This window comes from Hippoglossus hippoglossus, chromosome 22, assembly GCF_009819705.1.
Source record: "Hippoglossus hippoglossus isolate fHipHip1 chromosome 22, fHipHip1.pri, whole genome shotgun sequence".
Taxonomy (NCBI): Eukaryota; Metazoa; Chordata; class Actinopteri; order Pleuronectiformes; family Pleuronectidae; genus Hippoglossus; species Hippoglossus hippoglossus.
Genome location: NC_047172.1, coordinates 20,959,095 through 20,978,323, shown reverse-complemented (window position 1 = coordinate 20,978,323; position 19,229 = coordinate 20,959,095). Strand labels below are relative to the sequence as shown.

Here is a 19,229-nt window from a genome sequence, read left to right as displayed (position 1 = left end):
TCACTGAATCTTCACTCATCATTTAAACTCAGTTTTAAATTTATTGTCTAACACTGTTACTTTTTATTTAATACACATTTATTTATTGTAGATTTTATTATAATTTTTTTAAAATTATTTTCTGTCAAAAAGACTGCTGCATAATTATCATGTCTTTTGAATTAAATGGAAAACGATTTATATTTGGGTTTCCTCTTGAAAAATTAATGCAATAAGGACAAATAGTAGTAAAGTTTTCAGGAACTACTGGTTCTATTTCACATGTGTCTGCCCTCTAACAGACTTTGCATTTGGATTCAACAGTCAACCCTATTAGGGACTGATATACTCTTCGCTAGACCCCAACCCTGACCTCTCATGGCAAGCAACTGACTGAGCAACAGAAAAAAACAAACACAACCCTAATTCCACAGTTCTGGCAACACCCACTTAAGGGTCCCTAAACCCACATATACCCACCACACCAGCTCTGTGGAGTCCATCCCCCTCAGACGGCACCTCATGCACTGAATTAAACACCACTCTGGTGGTCATGTCTCTGAGGGACGACTGCCCAAAGGTGGAAGGGGACAATCAGGACAGAACCAAGCAGATGTCATTCACTGATACACCCCTAAACAGAGCAGTAGAGGTCTGCGACCCCCCTAGTTTAATGAGCCCTTAGGCGCATTAAAGGCCCCGGCTCTATACCTCCCAGTGGGGGGGCTCATACCCCCCACTGTGGATTGCATAAATGAGGAAGATGCTGAGCTGACAGTGGAGCCCCTAAGCTTACATGCCATAGCAGATAAACAGCTGGCTGGATGTCCACAGGTCCACAGTGCAGTCCATGTAGCAGCAGAACACACACATGAGGCACAGAGTAGTGGGCCTATAAGACCATCTAACACTGTCTGTAAGTCCCACTGGGGAACAAGATGAGCAGTGGCTGAGAAGTGGATGCAGCATGGCATTACACCAGTCAGCAAATACATGCCAATGAGTCACATATGTCCAGGATGTGGTCACAGTCACTGGCAGGACAGATTGTCTGCATTTCTCTCCCTCTGTTGGGGTCGCCGCCGCCGCCTTCCTCACCTATCACCTCCTCCCTGTGGAAAGGTGGGACAAGAGGTGGTGCCAGCCAAAGCAACAGAAACCTGTGGTTGTCGAAGGCAGCCCACAGTTAGGATGGATGACAAATATCTTCTGGGATGATGTCCTACAACACCAGAGGATAGTGCGTATACAACTCCATACTGAGCAGTGGGCTAATACTTTAAGAAGCCAGAAGATGGTGCTATAAACCATTAAATTCACATGCCTTATCCGCAGACAGTCAGAATTCATTCAAATTAAACACATTAACAAATGAGGTCAAAACAGCTGGAGTGGTTGAATAACATCTGTCGTGTCATTTACAATTAGTATATTTCTATTTATTGTCACCACATTAAGTCTTCTGGTGATTTATCGATAATTCCATTAGAAATAGCATCGTATTGTTACATTTTATCAGTGCACGTAATATCAATTGTAAATTATTACTTAATCACTTGCATCACTGGTGGGATAATTCTCAGTAAGGAGTCATTACTTCTGGTGCAGTTTCTTTTTTTTTTCAATTCACTCAGTCTTGGTCATCAATATTTAAGTATAACCAAAGCTTAACTAGTATGAATGATTCAGTGTTTCGAAAATGTGTTTAAACACTTAATTGCTTGTGTTTTAATTATTAACAACATTTTAGCATGGTTACATTTGACTGGTGGGTTTTCTGTCATCCTTGTTTTAGGAGCTTTTTTGAATGTTTTTCTTTTCTGAATTTCACAAGTCTGTATAAAATAAACAAATATGGAACACTGTAAAAAGCATTATATACTGTTTCAAAGTGTGCAATTTGCCCAATTGTGTCAGCTTTTACAGAATAATGTCTTTTGTACTCTACACATTTGTTTCTGTTTTTTGTATTGAGGATTTTTATTGTGGAAGTGTGACGCCTTTGAAACTCACAGGCAACTTATTGATCAGGATTTTCACAGGTTTCGGCTGACTCTGACAGGTTGTTAATGATGTGGTAAAGAATGTGTTGAAATCTCCCATTAACCAGTGCAAAAAGACTATTTTTAGTTTTACATGATCTCTTATCATAATGTTCTGTCTGATCTGTACATGCGTAGGTTTCTTGTACACTTACAGTGAAATGTATTTGCACAGATATGACCCATGTGAAACAGAGCTGTGTGTTCCTCTTATTTATTTGTCTTCATGAGCAATTCACTGGATAAAACAAATACTGTTACAACACAAAAAAAGATCATTTTCCAAAGCAATTTTGGCCACCTGTTATGTACATGTTACAATGTCATAATAAAAAGACAGAAGATCATCGCCTCCAGAAGATCACGTTTTCTCCATTTCAATAATAAAAAAAAATCATTTCACTGATCACCAGGCCTTTACAATGAAACATAATGCTCAGGTCAAACCGTCTTCATGTTATCATTTGCGAATGCAAAAATCTTGTCAACAATAAATAATATTATAAAATGTACACAAAAAGATTGACAGTCCACCACAAGTTAAAACGTCGAACAGATCGGATGTTTAGGAACGAGAAAGTTCTGAGGAAGGATTCGTCTTAGCAAAAATGTGACAGTCCATACAAGTTACAGAAAAAGCTGATCATCTATACATTGACACAAGCAAGATAACAAAGTTGTTTGTTTCTGGTATATTTCGTTTTGTACAAAGAAGGGAGAGTCTTCTTTACAAGCAAGCATCATTGTCTTAACTGTGGAGATTATACAAGCAAGAGTTAAGGCAACTTCTCTGTTGTTTTTGAAAAGTAACATGAAGTCCAGTCATGTTTTATTTTGTCTGTGGACCACTCGCCTCTATTAGGTTTGGAGTTAGTTGTCATTGCATAATTCAGGCTGCTGACCGGGGCCTGTAGTCTATCATCAAAAAAGGAATGCTGGAGGTTTGTCACGAGTCAGTTCATCATCTCAAAAGACTGATTCACTGGTCCAGGATTTCCACGCGAGAGTTATGGTTTCCTATCTTCAGTATCTTTCTCCGACATGGACATCATGCCTTTTGTAACGCTACACAACATGATGCAGATTAGGACCAGACATATTAGGCATGTAGTTTTATCTGTGTGTGTCTGTATGTGTGTGTAAAGGTGTAGAGCGAGGGAGGAAAACAGATACAATGGATTTCTGATAGTTCCTGTTTAAATCAAGCCCCTAAACCTTTTCTAACCCACTTAGAGAAAGACTGGGAGATCAGCCAGTAGTATAAAATAGACTAAAATTGCAAATTTGGCCTGATGATGGAAGCAGAAGAAAGGTCAGGAAAAGGTCAACATATCAACTTGCATTTGTCCTGGAAGCAAATTTAAAGGAATACTGTACTTTCACATTTTGGGAATTACATTTATGAAACTACAGCCATTAGCCAGTTAGCTTAGCTTAACATGAGGACTTTTAGAGATGCTGGTATTTATTTTCAAGCTTTGGAAAGAGCCAGGCTATAGCTTTTTCCACCAGTCTTTATGCTAAACTCAGCGAACAAATGGCCGGCTCTAGCTTCATATTCAACATACAGATATAAGAGTAGTATCAAGCTTTTCATCTAATTCTCTGCATAAAGCAAATGTGTGCGTGTCCGAAAATGTTGAACTTTTCCTTAAAGTGAAATCTAAACAATTACTTTGGGATATTGGATCTGTACAGTTGACATTTTGTCCTGAGGGTGGTGCTAGAGAAAAGCTAATGGAGTGGCCGAGGTGGAAAGGGTTCATGCTCTAATTAACATCAGCGTGCTCAGTACATTTTATGGCAATCTACCCGCAAGACCATCATTCATCTCTCCCACCGAACAGGACCAAAATGTTTCATAACACTTTTGTTACAGTCAGTCTTCTGTCTTTTTTGAAAATGCCCGCAGGCCGTCGGCTCTGAGCTACAAAGTAACGAGCGAGCAGGACACAGATTATTTTGTGAAAACTTCTCACCGAAACAGATGGGACGACCAACATGATAGTTTTCCACCTTTCTTTTTTAACTGCATGGCACAGAGTAATGGGCAGGCCCGAACACTAACACACAGGAAACTGTAATCTTTCTAACCATCAGAGAAACGACACATCTGTACCAGTGGTGCTGTTGTGTATTGGGATGTAGCTACTATTCTTTTTTGCAACCTGGAGGGACTAATCATCTTTTAAAAAGTTACACACGTTTTTTTTTAAGAAATTAAATTTACAAAAAGGATATAAATAATAAATACAATATGACAAATGTTAGTCGTTAAAAAAATGAGAGACCTTTTTTGGTTTCTGGTTAGAATAGTGTGGGGTGTGTTGGGCGGCTAATGGTCTCCAAAGTCGTGGCGGTGGCGTTTGGTTTAGTATTGTTACAGTATGTATTTGTTCTGCAGCACAGCCACTTGAGGCTACAGTGTCAGCTTTCTAAGTTACATCATCCCTGGTTTTTGTGCTTTCACTTGCAAGATCACAGATGAGGTTTGATAGAGAAATTGCCATTTTGCAACAGGGGTGCATTCGCTCAATTTCTATTCTTTAGAAATTAGGTGCATATGGAAATCCGTGAAAGAACTATAAAAAGGATTGTTTCTACTTATGACCAGGAAAACATAAAGAAGACAAAAGACGTCTGTTTAAAAAAAAGAACATTTTCACTGCTTTTGCTTTGTGCGATGGCGTGAAAATGCTTAAAGTGACACCAAAGCTAGGCCTTGGCAAGTGGCGAGCTAAGCCTAAATGCCTGACTAACAGGCAACAGATAGAGTTGCACACTGCTTATTCTGAGTCAACACTTTGTAATCTCAACTGGGCTCTCTGCTTGCACCTGCCACACACACACATACACACAAAGCCTAATTTACTATGTGCATTGTGTGCGTGTATTCTTATTACGTGCATGTGTGTGAGTAAAGGTTGGGCCTCATTCGGACAAAGAATGGCTCATCAGTGTCTCATCATGACAGGTTGCAGGTGAGAAAGGACAAGGTTGTACCAATGTAACACATGATTTTGAATCTTTCAACTCTTACATTATCTTTTTTAGTCCAAAACCTTACTTGCAGAGAAACAACAAGGGTAATACTGCTTCTGACATTCACTTCTGTTCTCCTCGATATTCCTTTTTTGTTTTTTTTTAAATAAGTGCTTGTTAAATTGGCAACCATAAATTATCTGGTCAAATTTTTCGGTTGAAATCTTGATGAAAACTAGGCGAGATGTTTTGTTTCAACACACCAGGCCTTTGGCTTATGATAACACCAAGTATCGCATTGGTAAAATGCACCTCCTCCATAGGAGTGTCAATTAAATGGCTGGCTTTGTGTGATGGTGTCTCGGCTCACAGGCTTAAGCCACAGTGTAACTGGATCACATCAATCTGGTTTAATGACAGTTACAGTTTGTGATGTTTTTACCTAAACTGCCCCTCAAGCTGAACATAGAGCACAGCGCTGAATCAAGGACAACACCGCCTTTAGATTTGGCTCAAAACAAATAAGCCCTGGCAAGAGAAGAAGTTTAATTTGGCAGGGTCGGTTCAGTGGACAAGCAAGCGTCAATGTGTATAGATTTCCCAAATTATTTAAAAATAAATGAATCTGTCTTCAGTGTGTTTACTGTGGAAATATTTTCTCTAGTGTTATTTCAGCTTTTTTTTTTTTTACAGATCCCAAAGGAATTATTCATGAAAGAGCAGGCTTTCCGTTGCCCCCTCTAAATTCAGTGCAGTCAGTCTCAAACTAACCCATGACAGGAACATCACTGGTAATGTATTATAGAAAAGATTAAGTGTTAGCCTGCGGTAGCAAGTACCTATTGCAGGTTGGCAGAGTTTCCACATTGCCATGCCATCCCACTTCTTATGGGTGAGCAGTAAGCACTGAAATGTTCTCAGACAGCAGGGGCCCACATTACTGTTACTCACTCACGTTCAAGTACACAAGCTGTGTTCCAGAGGATGTGAAAATGTAAATAGTACGAATGATTATCATGACAACTCTGTCTCATTCTTGTATAATAATATATATTTAAATTTGGTGATTTCTATGAGCAAACAAGTAGATGCCACAGGAACATGGCAGAGATCGCATGATTCCACTCACACGCCATCATTTGCTGGTGAAGGTTAATATTCTATCCTCCAGTTTGCTGATTCAGTTGGAATAACGCTTAACACAATTGATGATTTAATGTCCAAGGACATTTTTCTAGCCTCAGAAAGCTCTTCATATTGTCCATCAGTTACATTGCATTAACTGATATGTGTCTTTTTCCCACCCATCAGAATTTCCCCCAAACACTCGGTGTCCAGTGGGCAAATACGTTTCTTTAATGGTTGTGGACAAGTCCAGGCTGAGAAGATTATTAGATAGATATCTTTCAACTCTGTGGCTCTACAGTCTAGACTTTGTGAAATTTGACTTACCCTTAGTGACAAGTTGTGTGAGGTAAATAAACAACACTTGCTGGAGTTGAGATATTAACTGTGGTGTGGCATCAGGTCAGAGCTAAATGGGAGCCTATCAGAGAAGGATGGACATCTCTCTCTAGGCTCCCTCACTAGCTTCCCAACAGTGGCTCTGAATATCGTACACTACAGTGGGTAACAGAGTGGGTACTTTGACAGGGGAGGGTGTATAAGGTATAAGGGACAGTGTGGGCTGAGAGAATCCAAATGAGGACAGAAGCAGCAGGGTGAAGTCCTCCTGTTGCAAGGGACACACAGTCTGCAGTTCAGAAGTTGAAACGATTCCTGCTGGCCACGACATCAAATCTGTACGTTCAGTCCATTAGAGTCTTTGTCACACAGACAAAAGAAGTCCTGTTCGCTCTGCTATGATACACATCAACATGTTTGGTTGGACTCTCATCAGTCGTTGAAGGCGATTTGTGGTGCTGGTAGACTGGACGATGGGTGAGGACGAGAACAAAGTGTGTGTGAGTGTGTGTTTCTGTGTGTGCAGTGGTGTAGTGGGGAGGGGTGGGATTTGGAGGTGGGGTTGGACAAGTGAGTGTCACTGATGGCACTGCATCCCTCAGAGCATCCATCTGTGAAACAGAGTGGGAGGAGATTTAGACTGAGTCAGTGGGTGAGCAAATTTCCCCCCCAACACACACACACATACACACACACACACACACACACACACACACACACACACACACACACGCACACACACAACCCCAACCCAAAAGTCGATGCATGAATTGAAGCAGGCAGCCCCAGCTTTAAATTTAAAGACAGGATAGAAGGTGTTCACTTCAGACCAACAGGGGTTTAAACCATTAAACTGAAGAAAAGGCGATTTTCAGAGGTGCTTTATAATCCTTCCTTTATTTTCTTTGGTACAAGCATCAGTATCGGCTTGACGACACTTTTGGGTAAATAAAGAATGAAATATTCAGCGTCTGCTTCTCTGGTGGCATACATTTTACATAATGTTTTAGATATTTCATAATGAATGTCTTGTTATATTGTAGGCAAGTAGCAAAGGTGAAATAGAGAAAATAGATTTTGCCTTCTCAGGTATCAGGGATCAGGAATTGTGCGTCTGAAGGTTATAGCACATTCATCCATTCATCTCAGCCGCAAGGATGCTTTTAACAGTACTCACAATTTAATTACTCTAATTCAGAGTCCTCGCCTCATGTTACCACAATTTGAATTGGTCTTCAATTGCTCTTTAATACAATTTTATTTAATTAACAACTTCAGTGCATCATTAAATGTGTCATTAATGTGTTGAATAAATCCTCTTACATGAAAATGTGCCATTTCTGAAGCTCACAGAAGGATTCCGCCAGTTAAAGTAACACACAGCTAAAGTAACAGCTGTATAAGCCATATATTTATATAAAAAATCTCTTTTCAGTCTTAAATTTCAATTTCAATTTAAATACGTTCAATTGTTCTTGCATAAGACATCTGGGGAAATCCTAGAAATCCCCTGTATCATCTGAATGTATTAACACCTCTTTTTTCTGTATTCTTTCATTTTTCATTTCACAAATGGGCTTCATATCATGTTCCCTCCTGGTTTTTTAACCCTTTAAGAGGCTGTTCAGCATCGGTCCATATGAGTGCAGGGCACCTCATCGGTACACCTGTCCCTGTGGAGTTAAAGCTTGAGGGGAATGCATTATTATTTATTGAATAATAATTAAGCTGATACTACAAAACTGGGAACACTGTGTTTGCCCATGAATCAAGCATCATGTTGGGAAATTGGGAAATGATCATGATATACTGGTCTTAACAGAAAATGACAATAACATCAAAACTAAGCAATTTTATGGTTATCTCAATAGGAATTAAAACATATTACTGAATAAATCTGTGTGACTTTATATTTGTACAGTGTGCAAATACAAAATGTACACAAGTGCGTGCAAGTGTGGGAGCACACTGGGGCTGAACCCACCTCATTTGTTTTGATTGCGGATTCGCAGGCACCTCCTCTTCAGTGGCGGTTCCAGGTCGGGGCTCCCGGCTGCTGTTAAAGGTGCACTGATGGAACAGGACAGGATGGCTGTCTTGTCAGCGCCGGGCTTTGGCACAGGCTGGATGACCACACAGCCTCCGGCAGACAGCAGTGGCAGGGCATATGCATGCTCGCCCTCCTCCAAGTTGGAGTCAGGGTCTGGCTTTCCCTCTACTGAGTTTACCATCTCGTCTTGTGCTGAGCGCCGCTTCCCTGGCTCCCAGTCTCCAACAGAGCAATTGTTCTCTTTCAGTGCCTCACGCTCCAGCTCTCCATTGGCTGGCTGATCCTCTTCCTCTCCTTCTCCTGCAACCCCGTCTCTTTTTCGGTCAGGGTAAGACTCAAAGGTAGGGGTGAGAAGTGGATGCCATCCTGTACCATTGACTATGACATTACATGGGGTACCAGGGTTAGTTTGGAGTTGGGTCAGTGGTTGGGGCTGGGTCCGTGCTGTGCTGGGTAAGGGTGGTGGGGTGAGGCTGGAGATGGAGATGGAGGGATTTAGCTGGCTCGCTGGAGGATCACCATTGCAAGAAAGGCTGTTGTTGTGGGATGGTGGCTCTGATGATTCCAGTGTGTTTGTGTGTGTGGCTCCTTCCAGCAGTGGAGCACTGAGGAGACCCTGTGAGAGACCCCCTTCCCCACCATCACGACTGCCCTTCCCTTCCCTCCCCAACCCAGCAGCGGGTGGAGATTGTGATTCAGCCTCTGCTTCTATTTTGACCCGGACCTCAGGTAGCATCCTCTGAATTACCTGCTGTTGGCATGACCTCTGGCCCACAGTTAGATCAATAACACCATCCATAAGTCTGGGACTGCTGGTTAGACACTGGTTGCCTGAATTTTCCTCTGCCTTCACAGTCAAGTCCACTAATGCCATTCTGCTTCTCTCTGAACGTACAGGAGAAAGATGTTCTGCACTGGCTGGCTCTATTTTGTGCTCCCCTGGGTCACTGCCAGAGGAACTTGGAGAGTGCGGCCCAGAAACTGAAGCTTCTGACGACTCTGGAGCACTGTGCACAGAGACATTGCTCTCTGGTGGGTCCCTGTACATTTTGGGGTTCATGGGAATTGGGATTGGAATAGGTATTGGGACTGGGAGGGGTACAATAACAGGATAAGGGACTAAGAGAGTTGGTGGGGGAACCAATGGGGCCAATGATGGCATGCCAAAATTCATCATTTGGGGCAGGGGCATATGTCCATTGGGCATCATGTTGAAATGGGGCAGGCCTGGCATTTGGAGACCAGGATAGGGAGGCATCATGCCATGGTTAGGATTGGCTGAGGGATGGACATGTGGAGATAGCATGGGCCTGTGCATGGGGCTTGAACCAAAGGTCCTTGGAGGAAGTGGAGGACCAATACCAGGGATCATAGGGTTTGAAAGTGGGCTGTGGGGCCCTGCTGGGTGGGCAGAGGGGCGAAGAAACGAAGGACGTATCTGGTGCATCATTTGATGCTCCATGAACAGAGGCAGGGGCATAGGCCCCCGGGGTGTCATTACCATTGGAGGGCTACCAGAGGGAACTCCAACTGGTGGGTGCAAAGTGGGAACAGGTGGATGGGGGAGTGTGGGGCTCTCATGGGGTCTGGGTGTGGGGATCTTGGCTGAGGAGGAGGAGGACGGTGAGTAGAGAGCAGCAGTGTCTGAGGGGGAGGTGGCAGAAGAAGTAGAAGGGGCAAAGCCAGAATTCGTGGTTGGTGAGGGAGCTCTACGTCGTAGGTCCGTTAATGGTGTTCCCCAGGATTCTGGAGTGAGCAGCTGTACCCCTCCACCGCACTCAGGCTTACCCTCCCCACCAGGCCCATGTCCTGGGTTACACAGTGCACCAGGCAGTGCCGCCTGTGTCTCCTTGTAGAAAATGTCCATCTTATATTGGTTCAGGCATTTGGCACTGCAGAACTGCAGCCTCCGCTCACCAGCACCAAAGTCCAGGTACTCCTTAGTGTGGCGAATATGTTTGCACCAGTCACACACCTGCAACAAAAACACACACAATACACACACTGTATCAGCACCTGTTACCCTGCATACAAAAGACATCTAATTTGCTCTTGATGAAATACAAGACAACTCTCCTCTGAAGTACCCTGGTAAAGCAGAAGCTCAGCCTCCATGCCATCTGGAGATATACATGTTTTAAAAAGATTATTTTTAAAGAAAGTGTTGCTCTTCCTGAATAGGCTATTTGTACAGAGCTGTCAAGAGCAAACACTTAACTTTGAAGTCAGTATAAATGTACATGCCTGTATGTCTTCTATTTATGTAATGTAGCGTGTGTGTGTTTGTGTTTGTGCAAGCATCTACAATTCTCTCCTGACTTCTCTGAGTGGTGAATGTGCACATGAGTGCTAAGTGCTATTGAAGTGACTTTGTCTTTAACTTCCTGTCCTAACAAGGAATGCCCATTTACACCTTCTGTTGGCAATAAAGACTCTCAGTCTCATTTAACCACACATCACTGGGAGACCAATGCCTGAAGCATAACAAGCCAAAATGATGATTTCCCTAAAATGCCAGTCCACACTTGGTCCTTCAGTATTTGCCAACTAGTTGACAAACATTATAGTTAAGTCAAATTTAAATGCTAGATAGATAGATAGTTTAATGTTTATCCTCAATGAGCGGTCAATACTGAATTACATCAGGTGATTGTGGTAATAGTGTAATGCAGAACATTCTTATTTTCTCTTTTAGGTTTTTAGGTTTACAATCGAATGATGAATACTTTGAATACTGTTTTAAAATATATTTATCATGTTTGGCTGAACACACATCATGTTAAAAGATTAATTGTCATTTGGAAGTTAAAACCAGAGATCAGTAGTTTTAAATATAAAAGTCATTTAGATACTATATATGGTTTAATTTCCCAACACAAAATGACAAGTATTGCCATTTATGTACGTTGTGAAAGGAAAGTCACAAAAAAGTATAGCCTGAGGGTGTCTGACACCTACAGATTCAACAAAGTGATTCATAAGGCTGGCTCAGTCCAGGGGCAGAGCTGGACCCTCTGCATGTAGTACTCCACATCTCCATCAGTATACTGATGTTAAACTACTGCTAATTTACTGTTAGCCCACATTACAATTTACATTCAGTTTACTTGAACAAAATTATGGTAGTTTTGCTAATCTGTTTTGCATACTGGAATCCTGCACTTTTTGCACATTTGCATTCTGCAAATGTTTCTATTCACTTATCTTTTATTTATTATTATTACTATTTTATACTAGTTTTTACTCATTTACTGTACATCCTCTTTCAAATAAAGCAATACCTAATGCGGACATCAACAAGGTTTTTCTGATTCTGACTCTGAAAGATGAGGACATTCCAATGAAAAGTTGTCTGTCTTATTCACTGCAGTGGCAAAGCTCCCACAACACCTTGCTGCACTGTCTCATCACTGTTAAACACCTTTTCAGCACAAAAACGGCAAGTTTTTCTTTGGGAAGAAAATGAATGTGACCCTGGTAGAGCAGATAGCAGTGGGCGAGCCCCGAACACGGCGTTACTCGTCAGGCCACACACAGCTCACTCTGTCAGCTCTGGGAGGAGTGGCAGGTCCTCGCTGGAGATAATTAAGGCATTAATCAGTTGTCAGACCCCTCAACGACATCCATCCATCACATAGACCTTTAAGCCCCCCTGCTGAATGTTAATAAGTTGAAGGATGCAACCGGAAGGTGGATAAACTCCTCTTTGTACACTGCATAGCAACATTGGTGTATTTGGCAGGATGCTGCCTGGCAGCCGCTGAAAGACAGCAGACTCACATGGGCTGATTGGGCAGATGCACTGTAGCACTGGCCAGGATTTGCAGAGACTACATAGCATGCTTTTTCTGCAGCTGCTACACAGATAAAATATTATAGGTTCTTTATATAGATGAAGCGCTTAACAGCAGATTGTCCTGTACAATGTGGACTGATTCAAGGACAGCAGATTTGAAAGATCTGTATTTGTATTAAGTTAAGTATGCAGTGTCATTCAGGTAGAATAACTGGCATGAACGCAATTCAGGAGGAATTATTTGAAACTTTCAAATGAATAGAGCTCAGGAAAAACAGAAAACTGCAGCAAAAACCAGAGACTTGACTTTACAGCATCTGCTCGGTTTAAACACTACAGTGGGATTACAGAGCTCGGATGTCAGTCCCTTGAATTCCACACGTTTTAACTGCCCATATAGTCCGAGCTATTTCAATGAGCCGTGACTGAGTAAAAGTCCGAAAGGTGCTCTCGCAAGTTGAGTTTGATAATGGTAGGCCCAGGATATTTTAAATAATAAATGTACTGAAATTTTCCTCGACTCAGAAAGACAGATGGAGAGCACTTAACGACTTTCTGCACTGTGAGTGAAATTTCACTGCACATTACGCTAATGGAGTTGTGCTTTCTCCCCCTCTCTCTCTCTCTCTCCCGCTCTCTCCCCTCTCCTGCACACAGATGTTTGCAGTTGAGTGTAATTATGGTCATTTATTTTCATCGTGGCCAACGAACCAGCATCGGCGGTGTAGTTTAACCATTTGCTTTACAACAATTATCGTGCCTCCAAACAAGTGCGATCGCCTCGGCAGTCATTGTTTTTATCCTCCTCTCACCCTCTGACCCGGAGAAGAACCCAGGGAAATCTAACAGTCCCAAGATCAAGGACAGGCTAGTTTAGTGTGTAATTAGTTTGATTTAACAAGTTAAGTGAGGTGAGACTTGAAATGGTGATCGGAGGCCGCTCTCCAGGGGTTAAGGGATGGGAAAAAGAGGACTTAATTGCAGCAGCCACAGAGAAGAAAGAGGTTTCACGAGACACATACTGCAGGTTGTGAATCAACAGGTTGCAGAGGAGGAAGAGGAAGTTTCAGGCAGTGAGGAAGAGGTTGCAGATGTTAAAGAGATTGCAGAGGATGTGAAGGATTTAGATAATGAGGAGGAAGAAGAGAGGAGGATGCACAGGGTTGAGAGGCAGAGGTTGTACAGTTTCATACGATGCCTGAAGTGGTTTAATATGTAGCATGAAGAGGTTTCTGAGCATGAAGCAGGAAAAGTGCCTGTGTAACGTTGATGTGTGATTCTTTTGACACTTGCTGGCGTAATCACATCGAGCAGAACACAAGGATTAAACCCATGAAAATGAACCAGGTGCTTGAAGGGAGCCGGTCGCTTGCTTTTTGGTCCCATCGAAACACTGTGTCTGTTGCACTGTGGATTCTGTCCAGAATGTAGATTATGTACATAGCAAGAGGTCGCCATCTTAAAGCACCTGGTCCACTGGAAAAAGAAAACAGAGTAAAGCTCTACTACAAGAAAATCTAACTTCTGCAACATGTGGGCTTATTACTGTGGTTTTCGATCAGCTAACAGAGGCTTTGTTTGTTAAAATATCTTCATCAACAGTTCAAATGACCTGGCTTATAGGAAACATGAATCCTCACTGTTCCTGACTTATTCATGAAAAGTTTAAACTGTAGATAAAAGCCAGAGAGGAGCAGAGCTACAATCACTACAGCACCGCTCTTATCATGCCAGCCATCACCATCAGTCAGAGTGAATGTGACACACAAAGGCCATTCTCACTTAGCCAGGTGATACTCAATTGCTCTATATTTCACAGCACACACTCCAGATAAAATAACTCCAGATGTAAGAGTGATGACTCAGACCTGCTGGGTTGTACTGTCTGATGGTCTCAAAACAGATGTTCGGGGAAATTCTGCTTTTTGCTGAGAGATGAGACATAAGATCGATTTCACTGTCATCTAAATATGAAGCTAAAGCCTGATCACCTTATCTTAAAGCCTGGAAGCTTTATGTTTTATTTGTCTAATCCGTGGGAAATTAAAAGTGCAAAACAACATCTCCTGTTTTTTAGGGGAATTATATTGGACAGTTTTGGTTTTTACATGGATTGATTTAGGCTACATCCATACTAATACGTTTTTGTTTCAAAACAGCATTTTAAAATGAAAAATATCTGCGTTTTAGCTCCGCACCAGCAATAATCCTCTGTCTATGCTAACACACCTGAAAACTGGGCATGTGTGTGTGGTTCTGAAAAGGAAGCAGGTTGTCAAATCTGCAGTTAGTTGTTTAGTTACAGAAAATACTACAAACAAGAAAAAACAATGGTGAAAAGAAAGTTGAGGTATTCATGTTCTCTGAGTGACGATGAGGTGGAACTGTTAACGGCAGTAAATGTCTTTGCACACCAATAAACAGACTTGGGCTGCAAAGACCTTTAGTGTTGGAAGCGAATGTGGGTGAGGAAGCGAATGCGGCTGACAAGGTTTCTAAGCTGCGGAGAATTCAAACTGAAACAGGGCCACTCAGAAACTTCACAGTTGTGTGGACGGCAGGGATGCGTTTTAAAACCAAAACTTTTCAAACTAAAACGTAGTGGTGTGGATGCAGTAGTGATGTTCAGAAAGAACCAGGTGAAGTGTCGAGAGTCGAGTGTGAAGGAAACTGTCTGCTTGCTGCTGTAGCTTCATGTTCAGTTTACAGAGTAATATTGATCTCTCTCTATCTCTCAGAAAAAAGGCAAATAAGCACAATTCCTTCTTTAAAGAGAACAAAAAGGTCCCTTTTTTAATTGTTTTCCCACATGTAGTAACTGCTGGGATCTGGAAACATCAATGTCACTAATATGAAATCCAATGGGCCAAGACACAGTCAGACAATCAGCCAGGTCATAAATAACATAAGTTTAAGCTGCTGACCAAACCACTACATTTAGAGGCAGAAATGAATGTGGGAGCCCCAGAAGTGCCAATAATAAATGGTAGTGCACACTCACAACTATGAGGAGTTTGGCAGGTGCACAAAATCTGTCTATAGGCTGTGATGGATGATTGAAACATGTCGTTTTGGTTCTAATTGTAAAGTTTCATTCAGTTTTTCTGCTTGTTGGTTTGATCCAAAAATGTTTGGCTAACCCAGGGTCGTGTTCAAAACCTTCTTTTCATTGCCTCATCTGAGTTCTTCTCCAGCTCCATTATGTGACAAATCCCATAAATGCAATAGAAGCGATAATGAAAACTACTTTCATTAAATTATGAATAGTATGTGAATCACATGTATAAATTAAAATGCTAAGAAATACAAAAAAATAATTAGCAATTATATCCACACATTTCATACTATCAATATACATTTCTTATCATTACAATATATATAGAGTTCTTATTTGTCTGAAAATTCCTTCAAATCCCCAACACAAGTCACTGAATATGATGCACAATGAAAATGAGCAAAGCAAATGATTAGGCGTGCAAACAGTTATGAAAAGCTTAAACTGAAATGTATGTAAACTTAATGTAAAACAGAAGAGCCACTCGTGTGCTGTGTCTAATGTTTTGAGCTGAGCTGAGTCTGATGTGTGATGTGTGCTTTTACAGTAATGGCCGACTATGAACCAGTCCAGTGACACGTCAGGAGGAAATTACACATTTTTTAACAAAGAACAACATCACAACATATTTGTGCAGTAGCCATCAAGCTTAAACTCTGTCTGGTGTTAAGTGGATATGTCCTTACAAGCACATCGCTGTTTGTCTTGAAGACAAGCCTGGGCGTGTCCTGAGTAAAGCTGTTCTGGGGTAATTTCCCACCGAGGCCATCGTCGTCTCTCGCCTGGGGGGGAGAAATAATGGCTTCTTTTTACGAATGGACAAAAATAAACAGGAAGATATGAAGCAACAAGGAAACTCAGAAAAGAAAAAAACAACATTGAAAAAGATGAACAGAAATGGTGACTGTAAAATGGGTGAACAATCATTGGTTTGTGAACAAACCAATCAACAGGATCCTCTGAAACAAAACTGTGTGTGAGTTTGTATGCATGCACGAGTGTGGTTGAGTGTTGAGATACTACCACACACTGTGTTCATTCAGACACCTGTTTATTTAAGGGGAAATTAAACATATTTAAAATGAAAAACAAATGTACAAATTTACGAAGCTAAAGCTGTTGATATGAGATAAGTTTTCCTCCTATTCTTGTTGATCTGATGCTCTGGAGCTTTGCTGAGAATTACATGATTTCAACTCTTGTATGATAATACATATATACTGTATGTGCACCTGTGCTTTACTGTGACATGTCAAAATGTCTCTCAAAAAAGACCTACAACATGGAAACAAAAGGAAAACCTCAGACTCATTCAATCCTGGGTCTTTACACACTATTCCAAGATGGTTTCCCCTGTCGCTAGCACTTTTCACACCATATTAGTAGCCTAAATTAAATATTTGTATTGTGTTCCATGTGCAGTAGGTACATAATTGTTAATGTCACACAAAATTGTCTCATGTTTTTAAAATGAATTTTTCATAACTGAACTGAATGAAGTAAAGCTATGGAGTCTCAAAGCCCTTTAAATTTCTTTTTAATTTAAATTTAATTTAGGCTACTAAACCAAAATATTTTGGTTTCACAATTAAACCAAAATATATAAAAAATAATCAGATTAATTATAAATGCACAGCATCTTTTAAACAGACCAAATCGACTGATATGATGTGATATTTAGATCATGGTTGGACTTTGGCTTGTTGTATCTGCCGACCAACCATGTGGAGTGGCACGGTGGTACAGTGGTTATTACTGACCTCATAGAAAGAATGTAGACATGAAGCTTAGGTTAATTAGAGACTCTAAATTGACCATAGGTGCGAATGTGAGCATGAATAGTTTGTCACTGTAATATGCAGACCACCTGTCCAGGGTGGACCCCAACTCTCAGCCAATGTCAGCTGGGATTGGCTCCAGCTCCCCATGATGACCCTTACAGGATAAGTGGTATAGATAATGAATGGATGGATGGATACCAACATGTTGGCAGCCATTTTGGTTTGCTGACACCTCTGTGGTTAGAAGTTGCTGATATCTTCCACTCGGAAAAACAAATAAGAGGCTGAAGGGAACGTATTCCCTCAGCCTAGAAACCAGAGCAATCAACAAGCTCATGTTTATGCGCTCCCCTCCGATCAGTTCACATTGTCAAAGTCTCAGTCAGCTGATGAGTCTGAACGGGAAGTGAACCGAGCGTGATTACAGTTGTTGGAGGCCATCCCACCCTAGTCTCATATAACCAGACGTATCTCCACAGTGCTGTTGTCAGTGCTGGAGAATTGTCTGTGTGCACCCTTTTTGTCTCGGGTGGTGCCGAGCCCAGGATGCATCAGTGGTGCCCCTGGAAAATAATGTCATGGCGGAACTTGTTTGGGTGGAACATTTGTACGTGGCAAAGTGAGAAGTGTCATTAAAATGGCTTTTCCACCCAATCCCTGCAGAGAAATTGCTACAGTAAGCCGTATCTTGACATATGACAACCTGATCTGCTACTAAGCCCTCGTGTTAGCTAATGTTAGCTCGAGGTCCCTCTGTGCAGTTAAAGCTGAAGAACATATGCTTTGTTTCTGACTTGTTGTCAAAGCTTTGAGCAACATAACAAGTTAGCATCATGTTTTACTCATTTAGTCATAATTATCCTGGATTAAGTAAAGGAAGCTCATCATTATTGCAGAGTAAAACCCTGGCATGATACATAAATCTCCTCACAAGGAACAGAATTATAACTTGAATACTTTCTGATTGGGCAATGAACCCATTTTGAAAACTAGTTTTACTCAAGCCATTTTCAGACATGAACTACGGAAAATGTCTGTATAATTAGGTCCAGACTTTCTCCGGAGTTTGACTCTCACATGTGAAAAATGCAGCAGGATTCTCCATTTTCAGCACATTGGCATCGGTGTCGGCCCTTATCACCAAAAGCTCTTCGTCGGTGTCTTCTACATATATGGCTCTTCTTTTTCATCCTGAGTTATTTGTATTCTTTATGCTATCTTTATATCACTGTTGAACATCTAACAACACCTCAAACGCTGCCAGAAATTGTGGCCATAATTGAAATTTTAATACAATTAGTTAAAATTTGTATTTTGTATTAGATGGTTAAAGTCAATTGCAGGTTGTTGATTGATAAGCAACAAATAAAACCATGCTGCTGACTGACATTGCCAGTCTGTGCCCTGACTTATTTAATTTTCAAAATAAAATACTTGGTTGGTTTGTATATACACATATATAACAATGAGGTAGGAGGTAGAGCAGGTCATCCACCAACCAGAAGGTCAGCAGTTTGATCCAATCTCCCCCATTTTGTCTGGCAAAGTGTTCTTGGGAAAGATACTGAACACCTAACGGCTGTGCTGGAAGTGTGATTGACGTGCGAAAGAGAAAGTGCTGCACATTACTGTAAAGAGCTTAGAGTGATCGGGACAGGAAAAAAAACGATATAAACACAGAGCTTTTACCATTTACCATTTACCATGGGAACTCTGTTGTTCTGCTATTATTAACTAAAGCCTCTTTTCCACTGGTCACAAAAACCCACTCACACCCACTAACATCTGGCTTTTGTCTGGAATGGGAATGGACACAATCGGCAATCACTCCCAGGTCAAATGACTCTGCAGTCGGCACATGGGTTTTAATCAGCTCCAGGACACCAGGGTGAACATGTTAATTTGGCCAAACGGCGAGGGAAGCGAGCCACTCAATTTCCGTCGAACATGATGCATGTTTACCCGCATTTATAAAACCTGCATATACCTGTTTATTTAGCCGTAAAAGAGGTATAACACTATTCAGCAGTTTTGGCAATGTGTTTGGTAATTCTGTACTTAGCGACCCATGCTGAAAATG

General features: G+C 41.4%; 1 protein-coding gene across 4 annotated transcripts in view; it reads right to left on the bottom strand.

Annotated features, from left to right (window-relative positions):
* Positions 1–6,136: 6,136 nt before the first annotated feature.
* The window catches only part of sobpa (sine oculis binding protein homolog (Drosophila) a), a 41,025-nt gene continuing 27,932 nt past the window's right edge, over positions 6,137–19,229 (bottom strand). For 2 of the 4 annotated variants that reach the window (XM_034576371.1, XM_034576372.1), the window contains 3 exons: positions 16,055–16,150; positions 8,452–10,492; positions 6,137–7,078 (listed from right to left, as the gene is read on the bottom strand). In XM_034576371.1, coding sequence (XP_034432262.1) covers positions 8,453–10,492; positions 16,055–16,150 — 2,136 coding nt within the window. In that variant the 3' untranslated portion in view covers positions 6,137–7,078; position 8,452. The remainder of the gene's footprint in view (positions 7,079–8,451; positions 10,493–16,054; positions 16,151–19,229) is intronic. The other 2 variants (XM_034576373.1, XM_034576374.1) reach the window with 1 other exon arrangement.